The 23,961-nt window shown below is 72.1% G+C and overlaps 2 protein-coding genes across 2 annotated transcripts in view; both read left to right on the plus strand.

Annotated features, from left to right (window-relative positions):
* Positions 1-21,903, plus strand: COL7A1 (collagen type VII alpha 1 chain). The gene is made up of 71 exons (XM_026075483.1): positions 1-82; positions 676-856; positions 948-1,110; positions 1,188-1,281; positions 1,367-1,525; positions 1,630-1,793; positions 1,904-2,033; positions 3,956-4,092; positions 4,173-4,302; positions 4,491-4,607; positions 4,703-4,852; positions 4,961-5,089; positions 5,176-5,322; positions 5,442-5,561; positions 5,637-5,780; positions 5,865-5,990; positions 6,054-6,200; positions 6,301-6,420; positions 6,498-6,644; positions 6,826-6,945; positions 7,026-7,172; positions 7,325-7,461; positions 7,552-7,678; positions 7,763-7,906; positions 8,034-8,197; positions 8,286-8,321; positions 8,449-8,475; positions 8,593-8,637; positions 9,089-9,160; positions 9,602-9,655; positions 9,856-9,915; positions 10,019-10,132; positions 10,485-10,511; positions 10,733-10,786; positions 10,896-10,958; positions 11,136-11,195; positions 11,636-11,680; positions 11,999-12,136; positions 12,794-12,865; positions 12,968-13,027; positions 13,145-13,180; positions 13,430-13,510; positions 13,738-13,773; positions 13,852-13,896; positions 14,001-14,072; positions 14,802-14,846; positions 14,976-15,002; positions 15,088-15,120; positions 15,749-15,829; positions 15,933-15,968; positions 16,076-16,111; positions 16,190-16,270; positions 16,405-16,440; positions 16,717-16,788; positions 16,973-17,017; positions 17,233-17,268; positions 17,421-17,456; positions 18,108-18,143; positions 18,330-18,365; positions 18,680-18,724; positions 18,885-18,920; positions 19,062-19,193; positions 19,672-19,881; positions 19,961-19,996; positions 20,189-20,233; positions 20,388-20,459; positions 20,653-20,697; positions 20,964-21,026; positions 21,102-21,146; positions 21,298-21,333; positions 21,811-21,903. The coding sequence occupies exons 1-71, from the start codon at positions 1-3 to the stop codon at positions 21,901-21,903; spliced, it is 6,117 nt and encodes a 2,038-aa protein (XP_025931268.1).
* Positions 21,904-22,554: 651 nt separating this feature from the next.
* The window catches only part of LOC112970752 (collagen alpha-1(VII) chain-like), a 9,196-nt gene continuing 7,789 nt past the window's right edge, over positions 22,555-23,961 (plus strand). The window contains exons 1-3 of the mRNA XM_026075484.1: positions 22,555-22,644; positions 23,231-23,311; positions 23,614-23,649. Coding sequence (XP_025931269.1) covers positions 22,555-22,644; positions 23,231-23,311; positions 23,614-23,649 — 207 coding nt within the window. The remainder of the gene's footprint in view (positions 22,645-23,230; positions 23,312-23,613; positions 23,650-23,961) is intronic.

The raw sequence follows: 23,961 nt of genomic DNA on the forward strand, positions 1-23,961 counted from the left end.
ATGAGCGGCCGGCTCCTGCTCCTCGCTGTGCTCCACACGCTCCTGGGGTCCCCGGCCGTTGCGGTGCAGAAGAGGAGCCAAGGTGGGTGCCGAGCCCCAGCGCCCGTGGCGCAGCTCGGCCGGGCCGAGCGGGGCCTGGCTGGCCCCCCTCCGGCGCCGTGTGTCGCGGGGACCCGCAGAGGGGACGTGGGGAGCATCGGCCGCCTGGTTTGCTGTCCCACGGACAGGCCTGTGGTGTCCCCTCTGCGGGCTCAGGCCATGGCACTATGGAGACCTGGCTGTAGGCGTCACAAGTTTGCCCTCTCCACCGTTCTCAGACCAGCGGGGTGGATCCCCCTTTCGGACACTCACCTGCCCTTTCTCTCAGTCCGGGGGGTTTCGCTTCCCGGTGTGACACCCCGAACCCTTGGGCGGGGGCACGGGGAGCCCTGCTAGAGGGGGGCACCCGCCTTCGTGTGCAGTGGGAGCGCGAGAAGCAGGGACAGGGCCCTGCAGCGAGGTGCCCTGGGGCACCCCAGGGTGCTTTTTGGGAAGGCTGTAGTAGGTGCCAGGGCCTGATCCAGCTAACATCCAGCCAAGGGACTGAGGCGCTCCGGGGTGGCGGTGGGGAGCAGTGCTCGGGGTGCCGCCGGCGGCCGCGGGGCAGGAGCCCTGAGCGCCATCGCCGCCCCGCAGAGGTCTGCGTCAACGTGTATGCGGCCGACATCGCTTTCCTGGTGGACGGCTCGTCCAGCATCGGCAGGAACAACTTCCGCATCGTCCGCGCCTTCATGGAGGACCTGGTGCGGCCGTTCATGCACGTGGTGGGCGAGAAGGCGGTGCGGTTCGCCGCGGCGCAGTACAGCGACGAGCCGCGGTGAGCCCTGCGGAGGGGACGGGGTGGGACGGGACGGGACGGGGCACCGCGCGTGCCCACCGGTGGTGACGGGGCGCCGCGTGGGCCCCAGGGTGGAGTTCGCCTTCTCCCAGCACGCCAACGGCACGGGCGTCAGGAAGGCCATCCAGCAGCTCAGCTACAAGGGCGGCAACACGCGCACCGGCGCCGGCCTCCGCTACGTCGCCGACAACTTCTTCGGCCCCGCGTGGCAGCTCCGGCCCGGGGTGCCCAAGGTAGGCGCGGGGGGGGCAGGTGCCGGCGGTGGGGCGGGCGCCGCGCGGGCTCTCACGGCTCTTGCCCGGCCCCGCAGATCTGTATCCTCATCACGGACGGCAAGTCGCAGGACGACGCCGAGCAGCCGGCAGCGCGGCTCAAGAGCCAGGGCGTCAAGGTCTTCGCCGTGGGTGAGCGACGGCTCCGCGGGCCGGGCGCCCGGGGCTGCGGCAGGGGTCTGCATCCCTGCCCTCACTCGCCGCCCGTCCCTGGCAGGCATCAAGAACGCCGACCGCGGGGAGCTGCTGCGCGTGGCCTCGGCGCCCACCGACGCCTTCTTCTTCTACGTCAACGACTTCAAGATCCTCGGCTCCCTGGTGCCGCTGATGGCGCGCCGCGTGTGCGCTGTCACCGGAGGCACCCTGCGCCCGGCGGGTAAGGGCGCCACCGCGCTGCCTTCGCCCCGCTGCTGCTGTCCAGGCGAGCTTGTCTGGGTGTCCCCCCACCCCGAGCCTGACGGCCCCGCTCGTCCCTCACAGGTGAGCCGTGGCACGCCGGCCCCACCGACCTGGAGTTCGTGGAGCGCGGCCCCGACCTGCTGCGCATCCGCTGGACGGCGGCCAGCGGCCCCGTCACCGGCTACACGGTGCAGCACGTGCCGCTCACGGGCCTGGGGCAGCCGCTCACGGCCGAGCGGCAGGAGGTGAGCGCGCCCCGGGGGCGGCTTGGGGCCCGCGGGGGTGTCCCCCTCTTCCCCCCCCCACCCCCGCCGTTGGCATGGGGTGGCCGTGGGGTGACACGGCCCCTGCCCAGGTGAGCCTGGGCCCCCGGGAGACGAGTGCCGTGCTGCGGGGGCTGCGGACAGGCACGGAGTACCTGGTCACCGTCATCGCCCAGTACGCCAACAGCATCGGCGAGTCGGCGTCGGGCCGCGTGCGCACCCGTGAGTAGCCCCGCGGCAGCCGGGACGGGGAGGCGGGCGGGCACCAGGGCACACCGCGTGCCCGGGCGCTCGGAGCGGGAGGCGCCGAGCTCTTCCCCGACGCTCCCGCCGTGCCTCCCTAGAGAGCGGCGCCGGCGTGCAGGACTTGCGCGTGGTGGAGACGGGGCCCACCTCCCTCCGCCTGGCCTGGCAGCCCGGCCCCGACCCCCCCCAGGGCTACCTGCTCAGCTACGTGGCGCAAGGTGAGGGCCGAGCCGCCCCGGGAGGCGCCGCATCCAGCCCGGCTGCAGGGTGGGCCGGGAGGGCTGCGGGAGCGCTCGGCGCGGGTTTGCATGTGCGTGCATGCCCAGGGGTGTGCTGCCGAGACGCGCCTGCGCCGACTGTACTGCGCGTGTGTGTGTGTGTGTGTGCGCACACCCAGCGGCTCACGGTGTGCGCCTGGGTGCGCGTGTGCGCTGACACGGCTCAGGTGTGCGTACGGACACCCGGAGGGTTTGCCGCGCGTCTGGGAGCGCCCTCGCCCCAAGGCTCGGGGTGTGTGTTTGGGCGCTCGCGCGCGCGCTACGCTGAAGGGCTGGGTGCGTGGGTGTGTGTGCGGGCACGCTTGTGCGTAGCCCTGCCCGAGGGCTCGGCGTGCGTGCGCGTGCGTGCACGTGCATGCGCCTGCGTGTCCCCCCGGCGGGCTGCTGCGTGCAGGGGGGGGCCGGGCGCAGACCCCCTTCCCGGCTGCACCCCCGGGCCAGCGCTGGGGCTGCGCGGCCGCACCTGGCGGGCGCTCCCTGGCTCGGGGCGCCGCGGGTGCCCGTGCCCTGGCGGGCGTCCCGGCCTCTCCCCGCGCTCCCCACCCGCCGGCACCGCCTGCCATTCCCGCGGCCACCCCTTCCCTGCCGAGCCCGGCGCGGCGGCACGTGCCCTGCGCCCGCTCGGACCCCTCTGCGGCCCCGGCAGGAGCGGCGCAGGCGGAGGAGAAGAGCCTGGGCGCCGGCGCGCTGTCAGCCACCCTCAGCAACCTGCGGCCCGACACCGAGTACGTGGTGACGCTGCGTCCCCGCTACGCCCAGCAGCCCGCGGCCCCCGCCACCCTCACCGCCCGGACACGTAAGCACCGTGCGCCCGGGGACGCGAGCGGGTCTCCTGGCTCCGGCTGCGGTGTGGGGACACCCCTCCGTGGCCGTGCCCCGTTTCTGCGCGGGGGGCACCCGCGCAGCCCCAGCGCCGGGGTGGCAAGCGTGGCCGTGCCGACCGCGGTGGGTCCACGGCGCGAGGCGATGCTTTCAGCCCCGAAAGGGGCTCCGGCGGTGGATGGGGCTCGGGGCACGCGCTCAGCGTGCAGCTCTCGGGGGGTGTTTCCACAAGCGCTTTCTCCAAACAGCGTGAGGATAGTGCCAAGGAATGTAGGTGGTTTGGGTTGTTTTTTAATCAGATACCCGGCTCTTGAGGAAGAAAGTGCGGTTTCCGCAATGGAGGAGCGTTTGTAGGGCGGTTAAAAACATTGCTGGGAAGCGCGTGCTGGGAAGGACTGGGAATGAGGCCTCGGGGAAACACCTCTGAAAGCCTGAAACACTGGCAAACCAATTTCTTCAGCTTCCCCGACCAGCCTAAACCCGTATTCAGCATTTAAAGTATTAAAAGAAAGGTGTTGCGGTTCCAGCAAAGCACCTTTGCTCGGAGCTGGGCGCTCTGAAGGAAACGCTTTTGGTTTTATTTGGTTGGCTCAGCGCGCCGCTCGGCACCCGCAAACGGTGGGGGCACGCGGCGCTTCCTGGCTCCCCGGGTTGTGAGTTTTTCCAAGGAGAGGCGCTTCCCGGTGCCTCTGGCCTCGCCGCCCGGGCTGGGAGATGGTCATGAGCCGAAGGGGCGCGCAGGGCCCGTTCGCAGGTGCCGCCGGCTGGTGCGGTGCCACGGCTGCGTCTCGCCCGCAGAGCGCCTGGAGGGCGTGCAGCGCCTGGCCGCGCACAACGCCTCCGCGTACGGCATGCTGCTGGCCTGGACGCCCGTCGGCGGCGCCACCGGCTACCGCCTCGCCTGGGCTGCCCTGACAGGTAGGTCCCAGCCCGGCGTCCCCGGCGTCCCCGCCGGCCCGCGACCCCCTGCTGAGGGGCTGCCGCGTGGGCTCTCGCAGACCAGAAGGTGCACAAGGTTGAGCTGGACGCCGGCCGGACGTCCCACGCGCTGGGGGGGCTGCAGCCCAGCACCGATTACCTGGTGACGGTGACCCCGCTCTACGGGCGGCTGGAGGGGCCCGCAGCCTCGGTGAGGCACAGGACAGGTAGGTGCCCGGGCCACGGCGGCCAGGACCATGGGCGAGGGGCTTTGCCGTGGGATGAGGGCAGAGAGCTCCCGCGTTGGCCTGGCACCGCGGCGGTCCCCATTGCCCTGCCGCGTGCATGGGGCCGGGGGATGCGGCGTGGTGCTGCGGGGCCGCCCTGCCCACAGTCCGTGTGGTCCCTTTGGCAGAGGCGGGCATGGAGCAGATCCTGAGGACCAACATCCTGGGCCCCACGTCCATCCAGGTGCTCTGGACGGCCATCCGCGAGGCCCGCGGCTACCGCCTGGAGTGGAAGAGAGCCACAGGTGGGCTCGGGACGTCTGGGGTGGTCCTTGAGGTGGCCCCGGGGTCTGTCCGAGGTGGGTGGCCGGGAGCCAGGAGTGACGGTCCCTCTCTTCAGGACCCGAGCCGCCCAGGACCGTGTCCCTCCCCAGCAGCGTCAGCACCTACCAGCTGACGGGGCTGCAGCCGGGCACCGAGTACCGCATCACCCTCTACACGCTCTACGACGGCGGCGAGGTGGCCACCCCCGTCACCACCTTCCAGACGGGTGAGTGACCACCACGTGTGCTAAGGCGGTCCCCCAACCTGTGAGTCGCGCACCGCGTCCAGGGACCGCGAGACCCACCGCGGCCCCCGCGCCACGCCGTGCTCGCAGGTGCGGAGCCGCCCCTGGGCACCGTCTCTGACCTGCGGCTCATCGAGGATGGCGGCCGGAGGGTCCGTCTGGGCTGGACCGGCGTCCCGGGCGCCACCGAGTACAAAGTGACAGTGCGCAACATGCAGGGTGAGTGTGCGGGTGCGGGGCCGGGGCCGGGGCCGGTGCAGCGCGGCCGCTGCTGAGCCCCCGGCACGCTGCCTTGCTCCCGGCAGACGGCACGGAGAGGACGAGGCGGGTGCCCGGCACCCAGACCCTGCTGGAGCTGGGCGACCTGCGGGAAGGCATCGCCTACCTGGTGCGCGTCTCGGCCCTGGCGGGCGGCCGGGAGGGCAGCGCCGCCACCCTCAGCGTCCGCCTCCGTAAGTCCGCGGCGGCGCTCGGCCGTCGGCACCCCCCTGGGGGTGGGCGGCCCCCAGGTCCCCACCGGGCTCTGCCCAGGGGCCGCCTGGGGCCCGGTGGTGACACCCCGGCACCACAGGGTCCCCGGGCAGCGTCTCCGAGCTGCAGGTGACGGAGGCCGGTCCCGGCCGGCTGCGGGTCACCTGGAGAGGGTCGCTGGGCGCCGAAGGCTACCGGCTGACGTGGCGAGGCGGCGACGGTGAGTGTGGCGGGGCGAGCGGGGCGCCGCGGCGGGGCCGCCCGAGCCCTTCCCAGCCCCGTGCCTCTCTCCTAGGTCCGGAGCAATCCCGCCTGCTGCCCGCCGACCCCACCACCTTCACCATCGAGGGGCTGCACGCTGGCACCCTCTACGTCGTCGGCGTCTCCGCCGTGGCCGACGGCCGGGAGGGCGCCCCCGTCACCGCCACGGGCCGCACAGGTGAGGCCTCCCCTGGGTGCCGGGTGCCGGCTGGCTGGCGGCGCCGGCCGGCCCCGGTGACGCCTGCCCCTCCGCGTGCCTCAGCGCCCGAGCAGGTGGGGACGGTCTCGCGGCTGGAGGTGCTGTTGTCCGGGAGCGACGTGGCCCGCGTCACCTGGGTCGGCGTGCCGGGAGCCACCGCCTACCGCGTGGTGTGGAGCCGGCGCGACGGTACGGTGCCGGGGCGGCGGGCTGGGGCCGGGGGGGGGGGGCTCACGCCGTGCTCCCTGGCAGGGGGCTCCGAGAGCAGCCAGCTGGTTCCCGGCGACACCGACTCCTTCGACATCCCCGGCCTGCAGGGAGGCGTCTCCTACACCGTGAAGGTCGCGGCCCTCGTGGGCAACCGGGAGGGCAAGCCCGTCTCCATCGTCGTCACCACGCGTGGGTGCCGCGGCGCGGGCGGCGGGTCCCCCTCCATCCCCACCCCGGGGTGGCCTCACCTGCCCCTAACGCCTGTGCCTGTCCCCGGCAGCGGAGGCAGCCCCGGTGCCCCCCGTGAGCGACTTCCAGGTGACGGAGGCCTCGGAGAGCAGCCTGCGCCTGTCCTGGGCGCCGGCGGCCAGCGGCTCCGGGTACCGCCTGGCCTGGCGCCTGGCGGAGGGTGAGTGTGGCCGGCCGGCGCCGTGTGCCCCTGCGCCCGCCCCGGCCGCCCCCTCACCCCGGCTCTCCCCCCGGCAGGCGGCCCCCAGCGCAGCCAGCAGCTCCCGGCCTCCGCCCGCTCCTACGACCTGGCGGGGCTGGAGCCGGGCCGGCGCTACCACGTCAGCATCACCCGCCTGGCGGGCGGCCGGGAGAGCGAGCCCGTCGCCATCGCCGCCGCCACCGGTAAGGGGCCGCGCCCGGGCGTCCCCAACCGCCTCGCCCTCCGCCTCGGGGTGGCGGGAGGGGGTGACGCGCCGCGGGGCCCGGCTGTCCCCGTGGGGCCGGCGTCTCTGGCCGGGGGGGCGGCAGGGAAGAGCGGGACGGGGGCAGCCCCACGGGACGCCCTCGCCCTGCTCCTCCGCAGCCCCCTCGGGCCGCGTCGCCGGCCTGCGCGTGACGGAGGTGCGGAGAGACTCGGTGACGCTCGCCTGGACGCCCGTCCCCGGCGCCTCCGGATACGTCCTCTCCTGGAGGCTCCCCGGAGGTAAACGCGGGTGCCGGGAGCGGCACCGGGGGGCCCCCGCGCTGCCCTCGCCGTGCCCCTGACTCTCTTCTTGGCGGCAGATGGAGGCGAGGTGCGACGGACGCTGCCCGGCGCCGCCAGCTCCCAGCAGGTGCCCGGGCTGCGCCTGGGCCAGCGCTACACCTTCACCATCCACCCGCTTTTCGGGAACGTGCCGGGCGCCGAGACCTCCGTCAGCGAGCGCACAGGTAGTGCGGGGCCGCAGCGGGCAGCGCTCCGGCCTCGGCCTCTCCCGCCTCCCCTCGCCTCGGCCGGGGAGGCCCGTGGGGCCCCGGGGCCGGCCGAGTCCCGGCGCGGGGGGCTCGCCCCCGCGGCGCCTCACCCCCCTTCCGCGGCGCAGTCTGCAGGGACGCCCGCGGCGACGTCGTCTTCCTGGTGCACGGCACGCGGGACAGCGCGTACAGCGCCGATGCCGTGCGCGCCCTGCTCGCCAACACCGTGTCCGCCCTGGGCCGCCTGGGCCCCGACGGCACCCAGGTAGGCGGTTCCCGCGCCGCGGTGACGAGGGGGGCCGCTGGGCGGGTGGTGATGCCCACCGGCCTCCCTCCACCGCCGCCATTGCCGCAGGTGGGCCTGGCCGTGTACAGCTACCGCAGCCTGCCCTGGATCCTGCTGAACCGCTCCAGTGACCTGGGCACCGTGCTGGAGCAGATCCGCGCCCTGCGCTACGAGGAGCCCAGCGGCAACGCCATCGGTGAGGGCCCCGCGCGGGAGCCGGGGGCGCCGCCGGGCCGGGCGCCCCCCTGACCGCTCCCTCTTTTTTTATTTAACTCGTCAGGGGCCGCCATCAGCTTCGCCGGGAGGTACCTGCTGAGCCCCGGCGCGGGCCGCCGGCCCGGCGTGCCGGGGGTGCTGGTGGTGCTGGCGGACGGCCCCTCCGGGGACGACGCCATCGCCGCGGCCAGGGACGTCAAGGCGGCAGGTGAGGAGGGCACACGCAGGGAAGGGGGCTCGGTCCGGCTGGCCGCCCCCTTCGGGACCGCTCCGGCTCGGGTGCCCCCCACCCCCCCCGCCCTGCACGCTGGGTGCTGAGGGTGCTCTCGGCGCAGGGATCCGGGTGCTGGCGGTGGGCATGGAGGGGGCGGACCAGGAGCAGCTGCGGCGCGTCGTCACCGGCGAGGACCCGCGCTACGTCCTCCGCGCCGGCAGCGCCCTGGCGGAGCTGGAGGGAGAGCTCACCGACGACCTCTGCACCATCATCTCCACAGGCAGGGTAAGGGCCGGGGCGCCGCGGCGCCGGGCGAGGGGAGCAGCCCCACGGCGGGGGGGTTTGCTCATGCGGCCTCCCCTTATCTCCGCAGCCGGAGCCGGAGCCCTGCGCCGTGCAGTGCCCCAGGGTGAGTAGCGCCATGCCGCGGGGCTGGCCGGAGGGAGCGGCGTGGCGGGGAGGTGGGGACGGGGGCTGGCGGAGGTCCCGGTGCTCCGGGACGCAGCCTCCTAACCGATTGCTCCATCCCTTTGCAGGGCGAGAAGGGGGACCCCGGCCAGGTGGTGAGTGTTTTGGTGTCCCCCCCACCCCAGCTGGTGGCTCTGGGGGACCTGTGTCTCCTCTAAACCCCACTGATGCCAACCCAGGGTGGTTGCTAACTGCTGGCTCTGTCTCTGTAGGGACCACAAGGACGTGTGGGGCCACCAGGTCCTCCTGGAGAGCCGGTAATGTCCTGCGTGGGGGGACATGGGGGAAGGTGGGGAGATGAGCGCTGTGGGGTGTCCCCTAGGGCCCCGTGTCCCGCTGGTGGGTGGGGGCTGGGGCAGGGGCCCATCCAGCCCTCGGCCTGCCCTTGCTGCTGGGGTGGAGGGGGGCGTCCCTGGGTCACCTCCTGCCACCAAGCCTGTCCTCCCCTCTGTCCGCCCCAGGGCCGCCATGGGCTGCCTGGCCCTCCGGGACCTGCAGGGCCACCGGGCGCCTCGGGAGAGATCGTCGAGCGGCCAAGCAAGGGGGACAGGGTGAGTGCCTGCGACCCACGGTCACCCGGGGGGGGTCCTTTGGCACGGGGACCCACCCCTCCATCCTGCACGTCTCCCAGCCCAGGATGGGGGGGTTATCTGGGGGAGCCCCACGTCTGATGCTGGGGGCTCCACCGTGACGCTCCTCTCTCCCCAGGGATTCCCAGGAGCTGACGGGGTGCCAGGAAGCCCTGGGCGCCCCGGGAACCCTGGACCCCCCGGCCAGCCGGTGAGTGCGGGTGTCCCCCCGGGTTTGCTGGCCTTGCTCACCACACAGCACCGATCCAGCCCCACGTGGCCCCCGTCGACGGGCCCTTTCCTTCGCCAGCCTCCCCTGCCTGCTCCCTCAGCTGGTCTCTGCCCGTTCCTTCCCTGCACCCGGGGCTCTCCGTAGCCAACAGGGTCACGGCCGCCCCCAAACCGCAGCCCCCAGGCCCAGTGTGCTGGGCAGGCGGGGTTTGTCCCCCCGCGCTGGGCTGGAGCCCCCCATCCTGTCCCGTCCCCGCTCCCCATGCTGGCACGGACAGGCACTCACCCCTTGGGCTGTGCTTTGCAGGGCCATCAGGGCGTCCCTGGCCCCCGAGGGGATCCTGTAAGTATGACCCCATCCCTCCCCGGCCCCGCTCCCTCCCCGTCACCCCTCCGCTCACTCTCGCCTTTCGTTTCGCAGGGGCCGCGGGGGCTGACGGGGCTTTCTGGCCCGAAGGGGGAGAAGGGCGAGCCGGTAGGTGATGGGCCGGGGGCTGCCACGGGGCGCTCCTTGGCCCCGTGCGCCTCCCGGCACTCAGCGTCTGCCTTGGGGTCTCCCCGGGGCCTCCCCACCTCCTGGCTCGGCCCCTGGCCTTGCAGTGACACAGGGGCCACCACCCTGCCCCGGGCACCCAGCGGGGCGCGTGGGGACACTGACTTTTTCCTCTTGTCTAGGGAGATCCCAGAGTGATCGTGGATGGAGGGATGGGACGGAAAGGGGAGCCGGGCACGCCGGTACGTACGGGGGTGGCAATGCCGAGGTGGGTGCCGGACCCTCTGCCAGCATTCCCCGGCCCCTGCCGCGTCCTGAGCTAACGGAGCATCTCTCATCCCCCAGGGCAGTCCTGGCCTCCCCGGCAGCCCTGGCCCCCGGGGACCATTTGGAAATCCAGGCCCTCCCGGGCCAGTTGGGCCTGTGGGGCCACCCGGCTCCCCAGGAGAGTTTGTGAAGGTATGTCCTGCCAGTGTTGCACGGGGACAGCGAGGGGATGCATGGATGGATGGATGGACAGACAGACGGCAGCTCAGCACCTGCTCCCCGTGCCATGCTCCTGGTCCTGTGTGGCTCCTTTCTCACCGTGCCCACAGCTCTGGGCTGTCCCTTGCACGTGCCACCAGCTGAATCTGCCCGCGCACATATATACACGTGTGGAGCTGTTCCCAGCTCTGGGCAGCGTGCAGCTGCCCTGATGCCACTGACGATGGGCTCGGTCCTGCATGGCCCCCCCCCCCATTAGAGCAGGGGATAGAGGGGCAGAGGGAGAGCCCAGACCAGCCCTTACCCACGTTTTTCACTCTTGCAGGGGGAGAAGGGTGACCGTGGAGAGAGGGTAAGTGGCTCCGTGTTGCCCTGGCTCCTCTGCCCTGCTGGGGAGGTATAGATACAGTGGGGCACCCTGCAACACGCATGTCCCCTGGATGCCCGAGGACACCGCAGCCCCCCCAGGGTGCTGGGAAGGGCTGAGCCGTGGCGTTGTCCCGCCGGCGGGCAGCTTGCAGCACCCTCGCGGAGGGCTGGGCAGGGCGGTGGAGCTGACCCCTGTCTCTCTAGGGCCCCCCTGGACTGGTCGACGGGGCAGCGCCGCAAGGGGAGCCCGGCACCCCGGTGAGTCCGGCCCTGGGGCCAGCGGGGAGGGGATGGGGGAGTGGGACCGCGGGCAGCCGTGTGTCTCCGGGGACTGAGCTGTGCCCCTCACCAAGCCTCTCTCCTGCAGGGCCTGCCTGGAGACCCCGGGCCCCGGGGCCCTGCTGGCCCCCCCGGACCAAAAGGAGACAAGGTAAGAGGGTGACGGGGATGGTTCGGGCACTGTCCTCGTCCCCCTGCCTCACCAGGCTCAGTCCTGTCCCCCTGAGGGATCGGTGCCCTGCGCTGGGTTTGGCCCTGCCCAGCTCTCCGTCGGAGCCACGCGTCCCCCCCCATCACAAGCACAGCTCTCTGCTTTCCGTCTCCCCAGGGTGATGGCGAGGAAGGTTTCCCAGGGCCACCCGGCCGCCCAGGGGACCCGGGGGATCGGGTGAGTTCCCCGAGATGAGGTAAGGCTGGCTGGGACCGGGACGCTCGGCGAGGGGACCGTGGGATCGCTCCCGCTCCGGCCAGCCTGAGCGTTTGCCTGCTTGGCCAGACCCCAAAATGCACCGACGGCAGGGTGGTGACAGAAGTGACATCTTTGCCCTCCTTTCTAGGGCCCTCGGGGACCGCCGGGGGAGCAGGGGAGGAAGGTGAGTACAAGGAGCAGCCGAAGCGATGCTCTGATCAACGGGGCGGGTGCCGTGGGGCCTCCCGTCTTCCCTCTGCCGCTGCGGCATGGCCGGACGGCACAGCCTGGTCCCGCAGCCCCTCTGCGGAGAGGAAAGGGGTCTGGGTGCTGCGCTGGGACCCACGGCAGCCGGCTGGACCATCTCCCACGGCGCGTGGGTCCTGCCAGCCTTTAACCTGTCCTTCCTCTCACGCCAGGGAGACCGCGGGGCGCCGGGTGAGCTGGGAGAGACGGGCAAGAAGGTGAGGCATCGCCGGAGGGGACTGTGCCCCTCGGACAGCGTCTGCAGGTCCCCGCAGGCCTGGAGGGGGCCGGGGAGCGGGGGCGGGAGCCGGGGGTGCAGGCACTGCTCCCCTCCTTTCCGTGCTGCGGAGGGATCCCCGAAATGCTCCTGTGCTTCGCTCCGCAGGGAGACCGCGGCGTGCCGGGCCCTGAAGGAGAGAAGGTAGGTGACCGGGGTGGGGGGACACCTGCCCTCCCTCGCCATCTCTAGGACCAGCCATCCCTGGCGTGGGGCGAGGTGACGCCTCTGACGCCTTCCTCTTCCTCTCCTCTGCCAGGGCGAAGCAGGGTCCCCCGGGCGCCCGGGGCTGTCGGGCAGAGAGGTGAGTCTGGCCATCGGCGATGCCAACTCCGGTGTCCTGCGACCTGCCAGCACCTTGGAGAGGGGCCGGTGCCTGGGGGCCGCGGTGTCCTCGGTGAGGGTGCCCCGTGTGGGGCCGGCCACCGCTGGCTGTCTGAGGGGTGTCTCTTCTCTCCGTGACAGGGAGCCCCGGGACCGGCCGGCCCACGAGGGGAGAAGGTGAGGAAGAAGAGGGGGGTCTGGCTGGGCTGCTGGGGAAGGGGCTGGCGCTGACACCCATCTCTCCCACAGGGCAATCCGGGAACACCCGGCGAACCCGGCAAGCCGGTAAGTGACGCCTGCCTGGGCGGGGGGGTCCACCTGCACCCCCCAACCCCTGGGCAATGGGGGCAGAGCTGGGGGGTAGGTGCCTCCCCGGAGGCCATGGGGGACGCGTCCCCTGGGCAGGGAGCTGCGCGCAGCACTGTGTTCCCTCTGCTTCCCCCCAGGCCTCCAGCGGAGCCGGTGTCAAAGGAGAGAAGGTAACCGCAGCCGTGCCGTGCCGTGCCCACCGGGTGCTGCCCCTTGCCGGCACCTCCGTGGGCACGGGGGAGCCCCTGGACGCTGCGACCCCGGGAAGGGACGCTGCATGGGGCAGCTCCCGGACAGGCTGGGGGTGCCGAAGGGATGGTCGGCACTGCGCAGCCATCCCCTGTCCCGCCACGGATGGAGAAGGAGGGGAGCGCTGGTGGGGGGGATTGGGAAGCTGACGGGGCTGTTTTGTCTGCTGCAGGGCGACCGAGGCTTTTCGGGACCGGAGGGGCCCCCTGGCCCCAAGGGCGGCGCGGGAGATAAAGGAGCCCCCGTGAGTATCGCCTGGGGCTGGCCCGGGGGCGCAGCCTGCCCCTGGGCTGCGCCGGCCGCCGGGCCCCTCCTGCTGCGCCAACCTGCTTCTCCTTGTGCCTAGGGCGCCCCCGGCCCGAGCATCCCCGGCCCAGCCGGCCCCAAAGGCGAGCAGGGCGACCGGGTAAGTCCGGGGCGAGGGCGTGGGGTCGGGGCGCTTGGCTGGCACCCCCACACCCTTTCCCGGCATCGGGGCTGCCCCGGTCCCCGATAACCCGTGTCCTCCCTCTCCGACCCCCAGGGTATTGTCGGCCTCACTGGCAGGAGCGGCCCAAAGGTAAGGGCATTGCGGGAGGCGTCGCTCCTCCGTCCATCTGTCCGTCTGTCCATCCCGCGAGGGGCTGTCCCCTCCGGCCCGTACTGCGTGTGGGGTGCTGCTCTGGGGAGAGGACAGGGCAGTGCTGAGCCTCTTCTCCCTGCACTGGCCGTCACACGGGGGGCATCTGTCCTTCTTGCACCAGCACTGGTGCCCCCGCGGTTGCCCCGCTGCTGCTCTGACTCGCTCCCCCCTTCCCCTCCTGCCTAGGGCGACCCGGGGGAGCCTGGCGAGAAGGGCGAGCTGGGACGAGCAGGATTGCCGGGGCCCATCGGCCCGCGCGGGAAGGAGGTAGCGTGGGGCGAGGGGGTGGGCAGCGGGCCCTGCGGTACTACTGGTTCCCCACGGAGGGGCCACAGGGCACTGCTGCTGCAGCGTCCCCCGGGAGGGTGGATGTCCCTGCAAGGGCACGCGGGTGCTCGGTGGGGAGCAGCGCTTGGGGAGCAGAGGGGACACCGGTGACTTGGGCTTTTCTTTCCCTCACCGCCACGGACGGTGCCTGCTGATCTGTGCCGCAGGGAGAACGTGGAGAGAAGGGTGATGAAGGCACCCCGGTAAGTAAGGGCCCTCCCCAGACCCTGCCTTGACCCCCTCCGATTCCTCTGACCGCACTCACCTCCTCTCTCCCCCAGGGCGAAGCGGGCTTGCCTGGTAAACCTGGAGACAGGGGCCCCCGGGTAAGTGCTGGGGGTGGGGGGACATGGCAGGGTTGGGTGAGACGCCCGGTGGCCTTGGGGCTGGTTCACACTAACACACACGCTCCCTCTGCCCCATGATCCAGGGCCTCCCCGGATACCGCGGCCCTCCTGGGGAGAAGGGTGACTCAGGGGACCCAGGCCCTGAAGGCAGAAACGTGAGTATCGCCTCTCGTGAGCCTCTGGCACACGCTGCCCTGTGGGCATCACCATCCCATGGGCATCACCATCCCATGAGCACCCACTGTCCCGTGCCTATCACCACCCTATGGGCAACCAGTGTCCCATTGGCATCACCATCTTGTGGGCATCACCACCCTATGGGCATCACTGTCCTATAGGCATCACCATCCCATGAGCACCCACTGTCCCTTGCCTATCACCACCCTATGGGCAACCAGTGTCCCATTGGCATCACCATCTTGTGGGCATCACCACCCTATGGGCATCACTGTCCTATAGGCATCACCATCCCATGAGCACCCACTGTCCCATGCCTATCACCACCCTATGGGCAACCAGTGTCCCATTGGCATCACCATCTTGTGGGCATCACCACCCTATGGGCATCACCATCTCATGGGCATCACTGTTGCATAGGCATCACCATCTCATGGGCACCTACTGTTGCATGTGTATCACCATCCCATGGACACCAACCCTTCTGTGGGCATCACTACCCCATAGGCGTCACCATCCCACAGGCATTACTGCCCCATGGGCACCCACTGTCCTGTGGTCATCACCGCCCCGTGGACATCACCACGCCATGGGCCTCACCACTCTGCAGGCACCCACCATCCCATGGGCATCACCACTCCATGGACACCCACTACCCCAATTCCCCTATCCCCTCCTGCCCTCACCCCATCCCTTTTCTCCTGCAGGGCAGCCCCGGAGCACAAGGCAGCAAGGGTGACCGCGGGGAGCCGGTGAGTCATGCTTGACTGGGGCAGACATGAGGCCACCTGCCTGTCCCCTCATTACCCAGGAGCTGGCCTTGTCCTCCCTGGGTTTGCACCCAGGTCCTGCTAACCTTCTTCTCTCTCGCCTTCTCACAGGGGCCTCCCGGACCCCCAGGACGATCTGTAAGCTCTGCCCCAATTCCCCCTTCCCCGCTGGTGGGCCAGTGCCCAGCCCCGTGGGGTCTCACTGCCCCTCTCTGCCTCGCAGGTCGACGGGGGGCTCGGAGGAGTGGGAGAGAAGGTAATGGGCGGCCCCAGGAGGGATGAGCGGGTCCCCTGCAACTGCGGTGGCAAGGTGGCCCGCTGCGGTCCCCTGGCTGGGCTCTGGCTGCCCACGGGGGTCCTGCTGGGGTCCTGGTGGGCAAACTGCTTCCCACCCGAAATAGCCCCTAGCCACACAGAGCTGATACGCAGCCCAGCTTTGCGGAGGGTTAGAGCGCTAGAGGGGAGGTGTCCTTTGCAAGACGTCGGAGTCTCCAGGCGGTTTTGGCCACGGCCTGTGCTCCATGGGGTGCTGGAGGGTGTCGCGGTCCTGGGCCATGGCTGGTGCTCGGCTGCTCCTTGCTCAGCTGTGCCGCTTCTCCTCTTCGTCATCTTCGCGCGGCTCTCCTGGCTCTCTGGGTTGCATTTCTTCGACGATCAGCAGCATCGGGGAGCTGTGCTGAGTCCAGGGATGTCTTTTTTCCAGCCCGTGCCCCTACGCGCAGGCTTTTGCTATTACCCCGCGCTTAACCTGTACGCTGCGACAGGAGGGACGCTTGGCGTGAGGCTCGCTTGGTGCAAGGCTTACGGCCCGGTGCTCGCAAGGGCGACCCTGTTCCACCAGCCGCCGGGCAATACCCTTTAAACGTGCTGCCCTTCCCTGGCAGGGGGACCCCGGGGACCCTGGCGAGGACGGCGCGAAGGGCGCCAGGGGTGAACCTGGCTCCCCCGGCCTGCCTGGAGAGAGGGTGAGTCCGTGTGCCGATGCAGGAAGGGCGCCCGGGCAGGCTGCTCGCGGCTGCCTTCGTCTTTCCTGCGCGCCGGCACTGAGCGCGGCTCTCTCTCTTGCAGGGTGTCGAGGGCCCCCGAGGCCCCCCCGGCGCGCGGGTGAGTCCCCCCTTCCCCGTGGGGGGGGGGCAGAGCAGGGGGTCGGTGCCCCGCTCGGCCCCCGCTCGGGGGCAGCACACTTGCTCACCTCCCTTCCCACCCCGCAGGGCGACCCCGGGGACCGAGGCCTGCCGGGAGAGAAGGTAACGGGGGGCTGGGGGCTGCCCCATGGCGCCCCGTCCCTGCCCGCGCGCCGCAGCCCTCACGCCCCTCTCTTGCAGGGTGACCGTGGCCCGCCGGGGCTGGACGGCCGCAACGGGCTGGAAGGCAAACCTGGGCCGCCGGGCGCCGCCGGGCAGAGGGTGAGCTGGGGATGGGGGTCCCGCGGCCCCGGGGACCTGCCGCCCTCCGCGTCGGCCGGCGATGTCTCGCAGGGTGGCCCTTGGGGACGGGGTGTCCGTGCCCGTCTCTGCCCTTACGTCCTCCTTCTCTGCAGGGCGACGCCGGGAAGCAGGGGGACCCCGGCCGGGACGTAAGTACCCCCAGGGAGTGCGGGTTGGGGTGACCCTCCTGCCAGGGCTCGTGGTGTGGGTGACGCTGCCAGCTCTGGCCAAGCGTCCCGTCTCTGGACCCCGCGCTCCTTGGTCTGGGATGGGATGCCGGGAGCATCCCTCGTCCCACGCAGAGTGCCACTGTCCCCGGGTCCCTTCTCCCGGGGTGCTGTCCCCGAGACCACCGCGGGAGGCGGGTGCCCTGCCGCTGGGTGCCTAAGCGGGGCCCTGCCTCCCCCCATCTCCTCTCCCCACAGGGACTTCCCGGGCTGCGGGGGGAGCAGGGCCTGCCTGGCCCCCTCGGCCCCCCGGGACCGCCTGGCCTCCCCGTAAGTACCCGCCGCTCCGGGCACAGAGGCCGCCTCCTGCCCCGGCTCCCCTCCGGCCGTTCCCAGCCGGCTCCTTCTGCCCGGCTCGCCCCGTGCTCCTGCCCCAGGGACCCCGGCTGTCCGTGCCGAGGGGCGCTGGGGGGGCCGGGCGCCGGCTGCTCTCTCACGGCCCCTTTCCTCCTAGGGCAAACCCGGCGACAGTGGCAAACCCGGCCTCAACGGCAAGAACGTGAGTAGGGGCCGGGGGGCTGTGGGGCTGGGGAGCGGCAGCCCCGGATCCGCCGTTAAATCCTCAGACCCGGGCGCGGGAGGCGCGTGGCGGAGGGCTCGCTGCGCTCGGAGCCTGCAGCACCGGCCCCGTCCCGTGCAGGCCCCGTACAGGGGCATCGGGACCGGTCCGGAGCTGCCGGGAGCCGGGCACTGACTCGGGGCCTGCCTTTCCAGGGGGAAGACGGGACGCCGGGAGAAGACGGGAGGAAGGTAAGGAGCAGCGCCCCGGCTGGTCCTGCCATGCCTGGTGGCACCTCCTGGCCCAGGGTCTCTCTTGGAGCACCTCCCCGCCTGAGAGCGCCTTCCGGGGGCACGCTGACGGGAAAAGCATCCTTTTAACTCTTCTTTCTTCTCCTTATTAGGGAGAAAAAGGCGATGCTGGAGCCCCCGGCAGAGACGTGAGTGCCTCGGTGGAGAGGAGCTGTGGTCCCCCCCAGGCCCTGCCTCACCTTCAGCACCGGCAGCCCTGGTCCCCCACCGCGGCTCGGCCGCCCCCAAACTTGCGGGAAGGCAGCGTTGGGCTGGAGGGCGCCGGCCTCAGCCCCTGCTCGGCAGACGGGACGTGGTGTCGTGGAGCCTCGGCTCGTCTCCCGCGGCTTCCCTGGTCCTCGGCCGCCCGCTGCAGCCCGGGAGAGGGGCTCTCAGATCCCGGGGGCAGGAGGGGAGCCCCCACCCCGCCTCGCTGACCCTGCTGCTCCCAGGAGCGCGTGGTCCCTGCATCGTGGGCGGTGGGAGCTGGTGGGGCGCGTGCCCCCGGCTGGGACAGCGCTGGCCACCCAGGGTGACACTTTTGTCTCCTGGCAGGGCCGCGGCGGTGCCAAGGGCGAGCAAGGGGACAGCGGCGTGCCAGGCCCCCCCGGCGCCCCCGGCCTCCCCGGCGTCCCGGGGCAGCTTGGCCCCCCAGGCCAGGTGCGTATTCCTAGAGCCCCCGATGCTGCCCAGCGCCGGACCCAGGAGTCCGGGCTCCCGCTGGGTGAGCAGGGAGAGAGGCAAGGAGAGCCCTGCCCCACGGGTGCTGGGTGCCATCATGTCCCCTCTGCATCTTCCAGGGTTCACCAGGCCTTCCCGGCATTGCTGGACCAAAGGTAGGTGACTTCCCTGAGCGCTCCAAGGCGAAGGCTCGGTGGTCCCCGTGCCGGGGAGGGCGAGCGCTTGGGCCATCCCGGGGGTTTCCTCTCCCCGAACGGGCCCCTCGCTGGGCCGGACCCTCACTGGAGTCGGCGCTGGGCAGCCCGGCCCTGCTGCCCCCCAACGCCTGTGCTGTGTTTCAGGGGGACCCAGGGGAGCCCGGATCCAGAGGGGAGCCGGTGAGTACCCAGCGCGGAGCACGGCAAGCTGAGAGCACCCCAGGGTGGCGGGAATCGTTGCCCCTGCCCCAGGCAGCTCCCGAAAGCGAGGGCAGGGCCTCTGTGCGCCCCGGTGCCAGAGCCGTGGTTCAGGGCTGCTCCTCGATGCCCTGCCCAGCTGCATCGCCCGCAGGCCTCGCGGGGACAGGGCTGAAGGGCAGCCTCTAAAGAGCCCTGCCTCATGCTTCTCGCTGCAGCGTTGACTCTGAAACCTACTGAGGGCAGCATCAGTGCCATTGTAGGTCTTCTCATTCCCTCTCGCTCTGCAAACCTAGGGGCGACCTGGCAACCCCGGAGCACGCGGTGAGCCCGGGACAGGAGTGGTAAGTTCCCCACTGGCCTGTCCGACCCCCAGATAAAGATCCTACCCCTGGGAGGTCGGTGAGGCTGGGACATTATCCCTGGGGAGCGAAGCCTCCGGAACCCTGGTGGGGCGAGCAGGCTGGCACTGGCTTCATTTTTAATGTCCCTGTATTGCAGAACATTGAACGTGGCCTGGAAGCCCTTGGCATCAAGGTACGTAGCCAGCGGCCCTGGGCCCCCGCTCGTGGGCCGGGGGCTGTTCCTGCCGCCGGCTGCAGGAGGAGGGACACCGGGTCGCGGGGCTGGGAGGTGGCGGGACAAGCTCCCTGACCGGCGGCTCTTTCTCCCGCCCAGATTTCCTCCCTCAAGGAGCTCACGGGTGCCTACGACGGGAGCTCGGACTCGTTCCTGCCCATGTCCGAACGCCTGCGGGGCCAGAAGGGCGGCAGAGGGGAGCCGGGGGAGAGGGGGCCTCCGGGCAGAGAGGTGAGCGACGGCCCGAGCTGGCCGCCCCGCGCCGCCTCCCAGCGCCCTGCGATGCTCCCGCGCGCCGCCCCGCTTCCCCACACGCGGGCTGCCTTTGGCGTCGGCGCAGCCGGCTCGGAGACCCCGGCGAGCCTCGGCAGCGCCCTTGCGAGCCACCCGCCTTCCCGGGGCCGCCGCGGCCCTCCTGGTGCCTCCCTCCCACCCCGGGGTGCTCTGGGTGCCAATGTCAGAGCCGTGGGGAGCTCCAGGTCCCGGCTCCGGCACCCCAGGGTGCTCCAGATCCCAGCTCCTGCACCCTGGGGTGCTCTGGGTGCCGGTGTCGGAGCCGTGGGATGCTCCGGGTCCTGCCGTTGGAGCCATGGGCTTCTCTGGGTCACAGCTCCAGCACCCCGGGGTGCTCTGGGTGGCCCACGGCCCCGGGGTTTTGGGGCGCCCGCCCTGCGGCCCCGCTCTGGCAGAGCTGTGCTGTGTTTTGCAGGGCTCCATAGGCTTCCCCGGCGAGCGAGGAGCCAAAGGTGACAAGGGGGACCAAGGTGCCCCCGGCCCCCAGGGCCCCGCGGGCCGTGCTGTGGGCGAGCGGGGCCCTGAGGGGCCGCCTGGCCAGCCGGGAGAGCCCGGCAAACCGGGGATCCCCGGGGTGCCGGGCCGGGCCGGGGAGCTGGGGGAGGCCGGGAGGCCCGGCGAGAAGGTGAGTGCCGGTGGGATGAGGGTCGGGGGGCCCCTGCCCGGCCGGGCTCGCCGTGATGGGTGCCGTGTTGCTTCCCCAGGGTGAGCGAGGCGAGAAGGGCGACCGCGGCGAGCAGGTGAGCCAGGCCGGGGGCGCGATCCCCCCGTGCCCCCGCCACGCCACCAGCTGGGCTCGTGGCCTTGCGGGTCTTGGAGGGACGGGGGCCTCCGTGGGGCACAGGGATGCTCCCGCGGGAGATCTGGGGGTGGCCCTGCTCCGCTGTGCCCCTCCATCCCTCTGACACTTGGCCCGTTTATCCCGTCACCAGGGCAGAGAAGGTTTGCCGGGACCCCCAGGGCCCCCGGGGCCCAAGGTAGGTGACGCGTGCTGCTGGGGACCGTCCCCAAGGGGCACGCACCCCTGCTTGTGCCTCCTGCGGCGGATAGCGGTGCCCACTCCCCGCAGCCACGGGGCGGGGGGGCCGGGTGTCCCGGGGGCTGCCGGCCCTGACTGTGCTGTGCCCGCAGGCGGACATGGCGGAGGGCAGCCTCATGGGCTTCCCGGGCGAGCGCGGCCCCACCGGACCCAAGGGAATCAAGGTGCGTGTGCCAGGACGGAGGGGAGTCGAGGGGCCAAGACAGTGGAGGAGATGGACCGGCGCTGCCTGGCCCTGGCGTGCCGTCCCGGACATCTGGCCCTGGCCCCTGCGCCCGGGAGCAGCGGGGACGGTGTCCCGAGCCACGGCACGGCGGGAGCACGGGGCTGACGGCGTCTCCCTTCTCCTCCCCTCAGGGCGAGTCGGGTGCCGAGGGCGAGCGCGGACCCAAAGGAGATAAGGTCTGCGTGTAGTAAGTCTCTCGTGGCTTCTCCGCTTCTCTCTCGCTCCCGCCTGCTCCTTTCCGGGCTCGGCACTGGCTCTCTGCTCTCCTCTCCCGGTCTCTGATGGCTGCGACTGCCCCGGGCACGGTGGGGGCCTGGCGCGCTGGGGCACCTCTCGTTGGGTGCAGGCGGGATCGCGGAGCGGGCCGGGAAGCCCTCGGCCGCGTGGGAACGGGGCCGCGTCCAGCGCGGCTCCTGCAACCGGGCTCCTCTCCCCGACGCAGGGCGAAGCGGGGCCGCGGGGCGAGCGAGGAGAGCCTGGCGAGAAGGGCAGGGACGGCTCCCCGGTGAGTACGGCACGGTCCCCCGCGCCGCCGGAGCCCCGGCCTCGCCCTGACCCCCTCCCTGTCTCCTTGCTCTAGGGCCTCCCGGGAGAGAGAGGGCTGGCCGGCCCCGACGGGAAGCCGGTGAGTGGGGCTGGCACGTGGGGTGGGCAGGACGGCATGGAACAGGCTGCAGCGGGATGGGTGGGAAGGTCCCGCGGTCCCACACCGGCCACCGCCGCCGGCACCCGTGGGAGCCTTCACGTGCTGTTTTATATCCTTCCCTCCCGCGCAGGGCCCGCAGGGCTTTAGAGGGCCTCCCGGCCCGGCCGTAAGTACCCCCTCGGCCGTGGGTCTGGGTAGGGCGCTCCGGTGCTGCGCTCGTCCTTGCGGGAGCGGGGAGACCAGGCCTGGCCGAGCGGGGCTGCTCTGGGGGTCGCTGGGGTGTCGCTAACCGGCCGGCTTTGCCGTGATTCTTTCCAGGGCTTGCCAGGTTTCCCCGGCGTGCTGGGCCGCCCGGTAGGTGTTTGTGCCACCCGCATGTCGCTGTCCCCCCTGTGCGCGGGGTCGGGGCTGCCGTCCCCGCTGTGCGCCCTGGCCCGGCTGCACCGTCGCCTCCCGGCACCGCGGCGGGCTCCGCCGGCGTTGGGCCCTTGGGCGTCCTGCCGGGAGCTGGCTGGGTTTGTCCCCGCTTCGCATGGGTGCTCACCAGGGCCACCAGCGCTGTCCGGTGTCCCCCCTGCCAGGGAAGGCGTCTTGCAGCGGGGAAAATCGGTCCCCGCACTGACTGCTTCCTTCATCCCTTCAGGGCAACCAGGGAGACCCGGGGCCTCCAGGACCTCCGGTAAGGAGCCACCCCGTGTCCCGGGGTGCACGGGAACGTCATGCCTGGTGGCCGTGAGCTGGGGCTGGCGTCCCGCGGCGAAGGGCGATGGGACGCCGCGCTGTCCCGGCGTCCCCTCCCGGTCCCGCGGAGCTGTGCCACCTGCAAGCGCAGGGCCAGGGCTGCGGCCACCCCAGAGGTAACGTCACCTTGTTCCCTGCAGGGCACCGCTGGCCCGCCGGGCACCCAGGGCCTGTCTGGGATGAAGGTACGTTGCGGCTCTGTTCGAGCCGGCAGAGGGGAATCGGTGCCCTGCCGGCGTCAGGGCCTCTCCGGAGGCCGACGGGCTGGAGGGGGCTTTGCTGGGGGGTAACTTCAGGCTGCCCATCGCTGCTCCGGGGAGCTGGGCTGGCCCTGCCGTGGGGACATGTGTAAGGCAAGTGGCTGCACCCACAGGTGGGGGGTTTGGGCACCCATCTGGACACGAGCTGCCACGTTCTCAGCTCTCCTGGCAGCTCGGCCTCCTCTCTCCTGGCTGCGCTCCTGCAGCCAGGACTGCGGTGGCCGCAGGGAGACCTTGGGGCAGGCCTGGCTCGCCCTTTCCTCTCCCAGTCCTGGCAGGGGGGTATGTGGTGTTTCCCTGCAGCGTTTTGGGAGGCTCAGGGTTTGGGGGAGCCCCTTGGCGGGTGTGGGGGCCGTACCCACCGTGGGGACGTGGTCGTGACTGCGATGGCCGTGGGCTCATGGGTCGGGGCGGCGGGACCGACGCAGGCGCTCTCTTTGCAGGGAGATCCGGGGGAGCCTGGCTCCAGCATCCGAGTGAGTCGCTGTGCCCTCCCGGGGCTCCCCGTCCCCGTCGGCACCGGCCCTGGCACCCCGAAGCCAGCCGGCGCCTTCCCGCGGGGACTCCTCATTCCTCGCCAGCCGAGACCGGGCAGCCCCCGGCGGGTCCGGCTGTGCCGAGGGCAGCGCGGCGTCTCCTCTGACGCGGCTCTTTGCGTTGCAGGGCTTGCCCGGCCCCCAGGGCAGCATGGGGCTGCCCGGCCCCCCCGGCCCCCCCGGCCTCGCGGTAGGTATTTCGGCGCGCTCGGCAGCCTGCTCCTCGGGAGAGGCCCTTTCCGCTCCCTCGGCTGCGGCTTCACCTTCTGCTCGCGTCCCTCTTGCAGGGCCCGCAGGGTGCCCCCGGGCTGTCGGGACAAGTGGTGAGTGCGCCTTCCCCGCTGCCTCCGGGCCTGGCTCTGCCCGCGGCATCCCTGCCTCCTGCCTGATCCGGGCGGCAAAGCCAGGCTGCCGTCGGCACGGGGTGCTCCGGCTCCCCGGGAGCCCCGCGGGAGCGCCGGCCGCGGGGCGACCCGCTGCCCCCAGCCCTGCCCCGCAGCCCCAGCCCCTCTCTTGCCATCCGCAGGGGGAGAGCGGGAAGCCGGGCGTGCCGGGGAGAGACGGCGTGCCGGGGAAGGACGGCGAGCCGGGACTGCCCGGGAAGATGGTACGGTGCGGGACGCCCCGGCCTCTTACGCTGGGGACGCTGAGGAGCGGGCGCGCGGGGCTCAGCGCAGGGTGCAGCACCCGCTGGGCCCTTGCCGGCCGAGGCTGATGGCTGCGCTGTTTGCGCCAGGGGATGCCGGGACCTTCGGGCGCTGCCGGCCCCAAAGGAGAGCCGGGGGACGCCGGAGCGCCGGGGCAGGTGAGTAAAGCTCCTGCAGGCAGCGGCTGGGAGCTCGTCCGGAGCCCGGCGCGCACCTCCGCCCCAGCCCTGCTAACCGGCTGCCTTTCTCCCCTCCGCCCCAGGCCGTCGCCGGCCCCCCCGGCGCCAAAGGCGAGAAGGTAAGGAGCCGGGGCGCGATGCGGCCGGGAGCGGGAGCCGCAGCTCCTGGCTCCCGCTCCCGGCCCGGGGGACGTGCCGCAGCACCCTTCCCCGCGAAGGGGGGCCGCGGCGGGCGGGGGGCTGCGGGGCCCGGCGCTGGCGTGCCTGACCCGCCGCGTGTCGCCGCAGGGCGAGCCGGCGCTGATGGAGGGAGTCCTGCTGGGCGAACCCGTAAGTCGGCCCCGTCCGTCTCTTCCCCCCCCCACCCTGCCGTCCCTTCCGCCTTCTGCTTTGCCAAGCAGGCCCTAACGCTGCGCTCCCTCCCCGGCAGG

This window comes from Apteryx rowi, unplaced genomic scaffold (assembly GCF_003343035.1).
Source record: "Apteryx rowi isolate R43461 unplaced genomic scaffold, aptRow1 scaffold_405, whole genome shotgun sequence".
NCBI lineage: Eukaryota > Metazoa > Chordata > Aves > Apterygiformes > Apterygidae > Apteryx > Apteryx rowi.

Excerpts from the sequence above, each read along its gene's own strand:
- COL7A1 (XM_026075483.1), top strand. The coding sequence starts at position 1 with ATGAGCGGCCGGCTCCTGCTCCTCGCTGTGCTCCACACGCTCCTGGGG. Across the intron at positions 10,512-10,732 it reads AGGGTGACCGTGGAGAGAGG|GGCCCCCCTGGACTGGTCGA; the intron begins GTAAGTGGCTCC and ends CTGTCTCTCTAG. Across the intron at positions 17,457-18,107 it reads CTGGAGCCCCCGGCAGAGAC|GGTTCACCAGGCCTTCCCGG; the intron begins GTGAGTGCCTCG and ends TGCATCTTCCAG.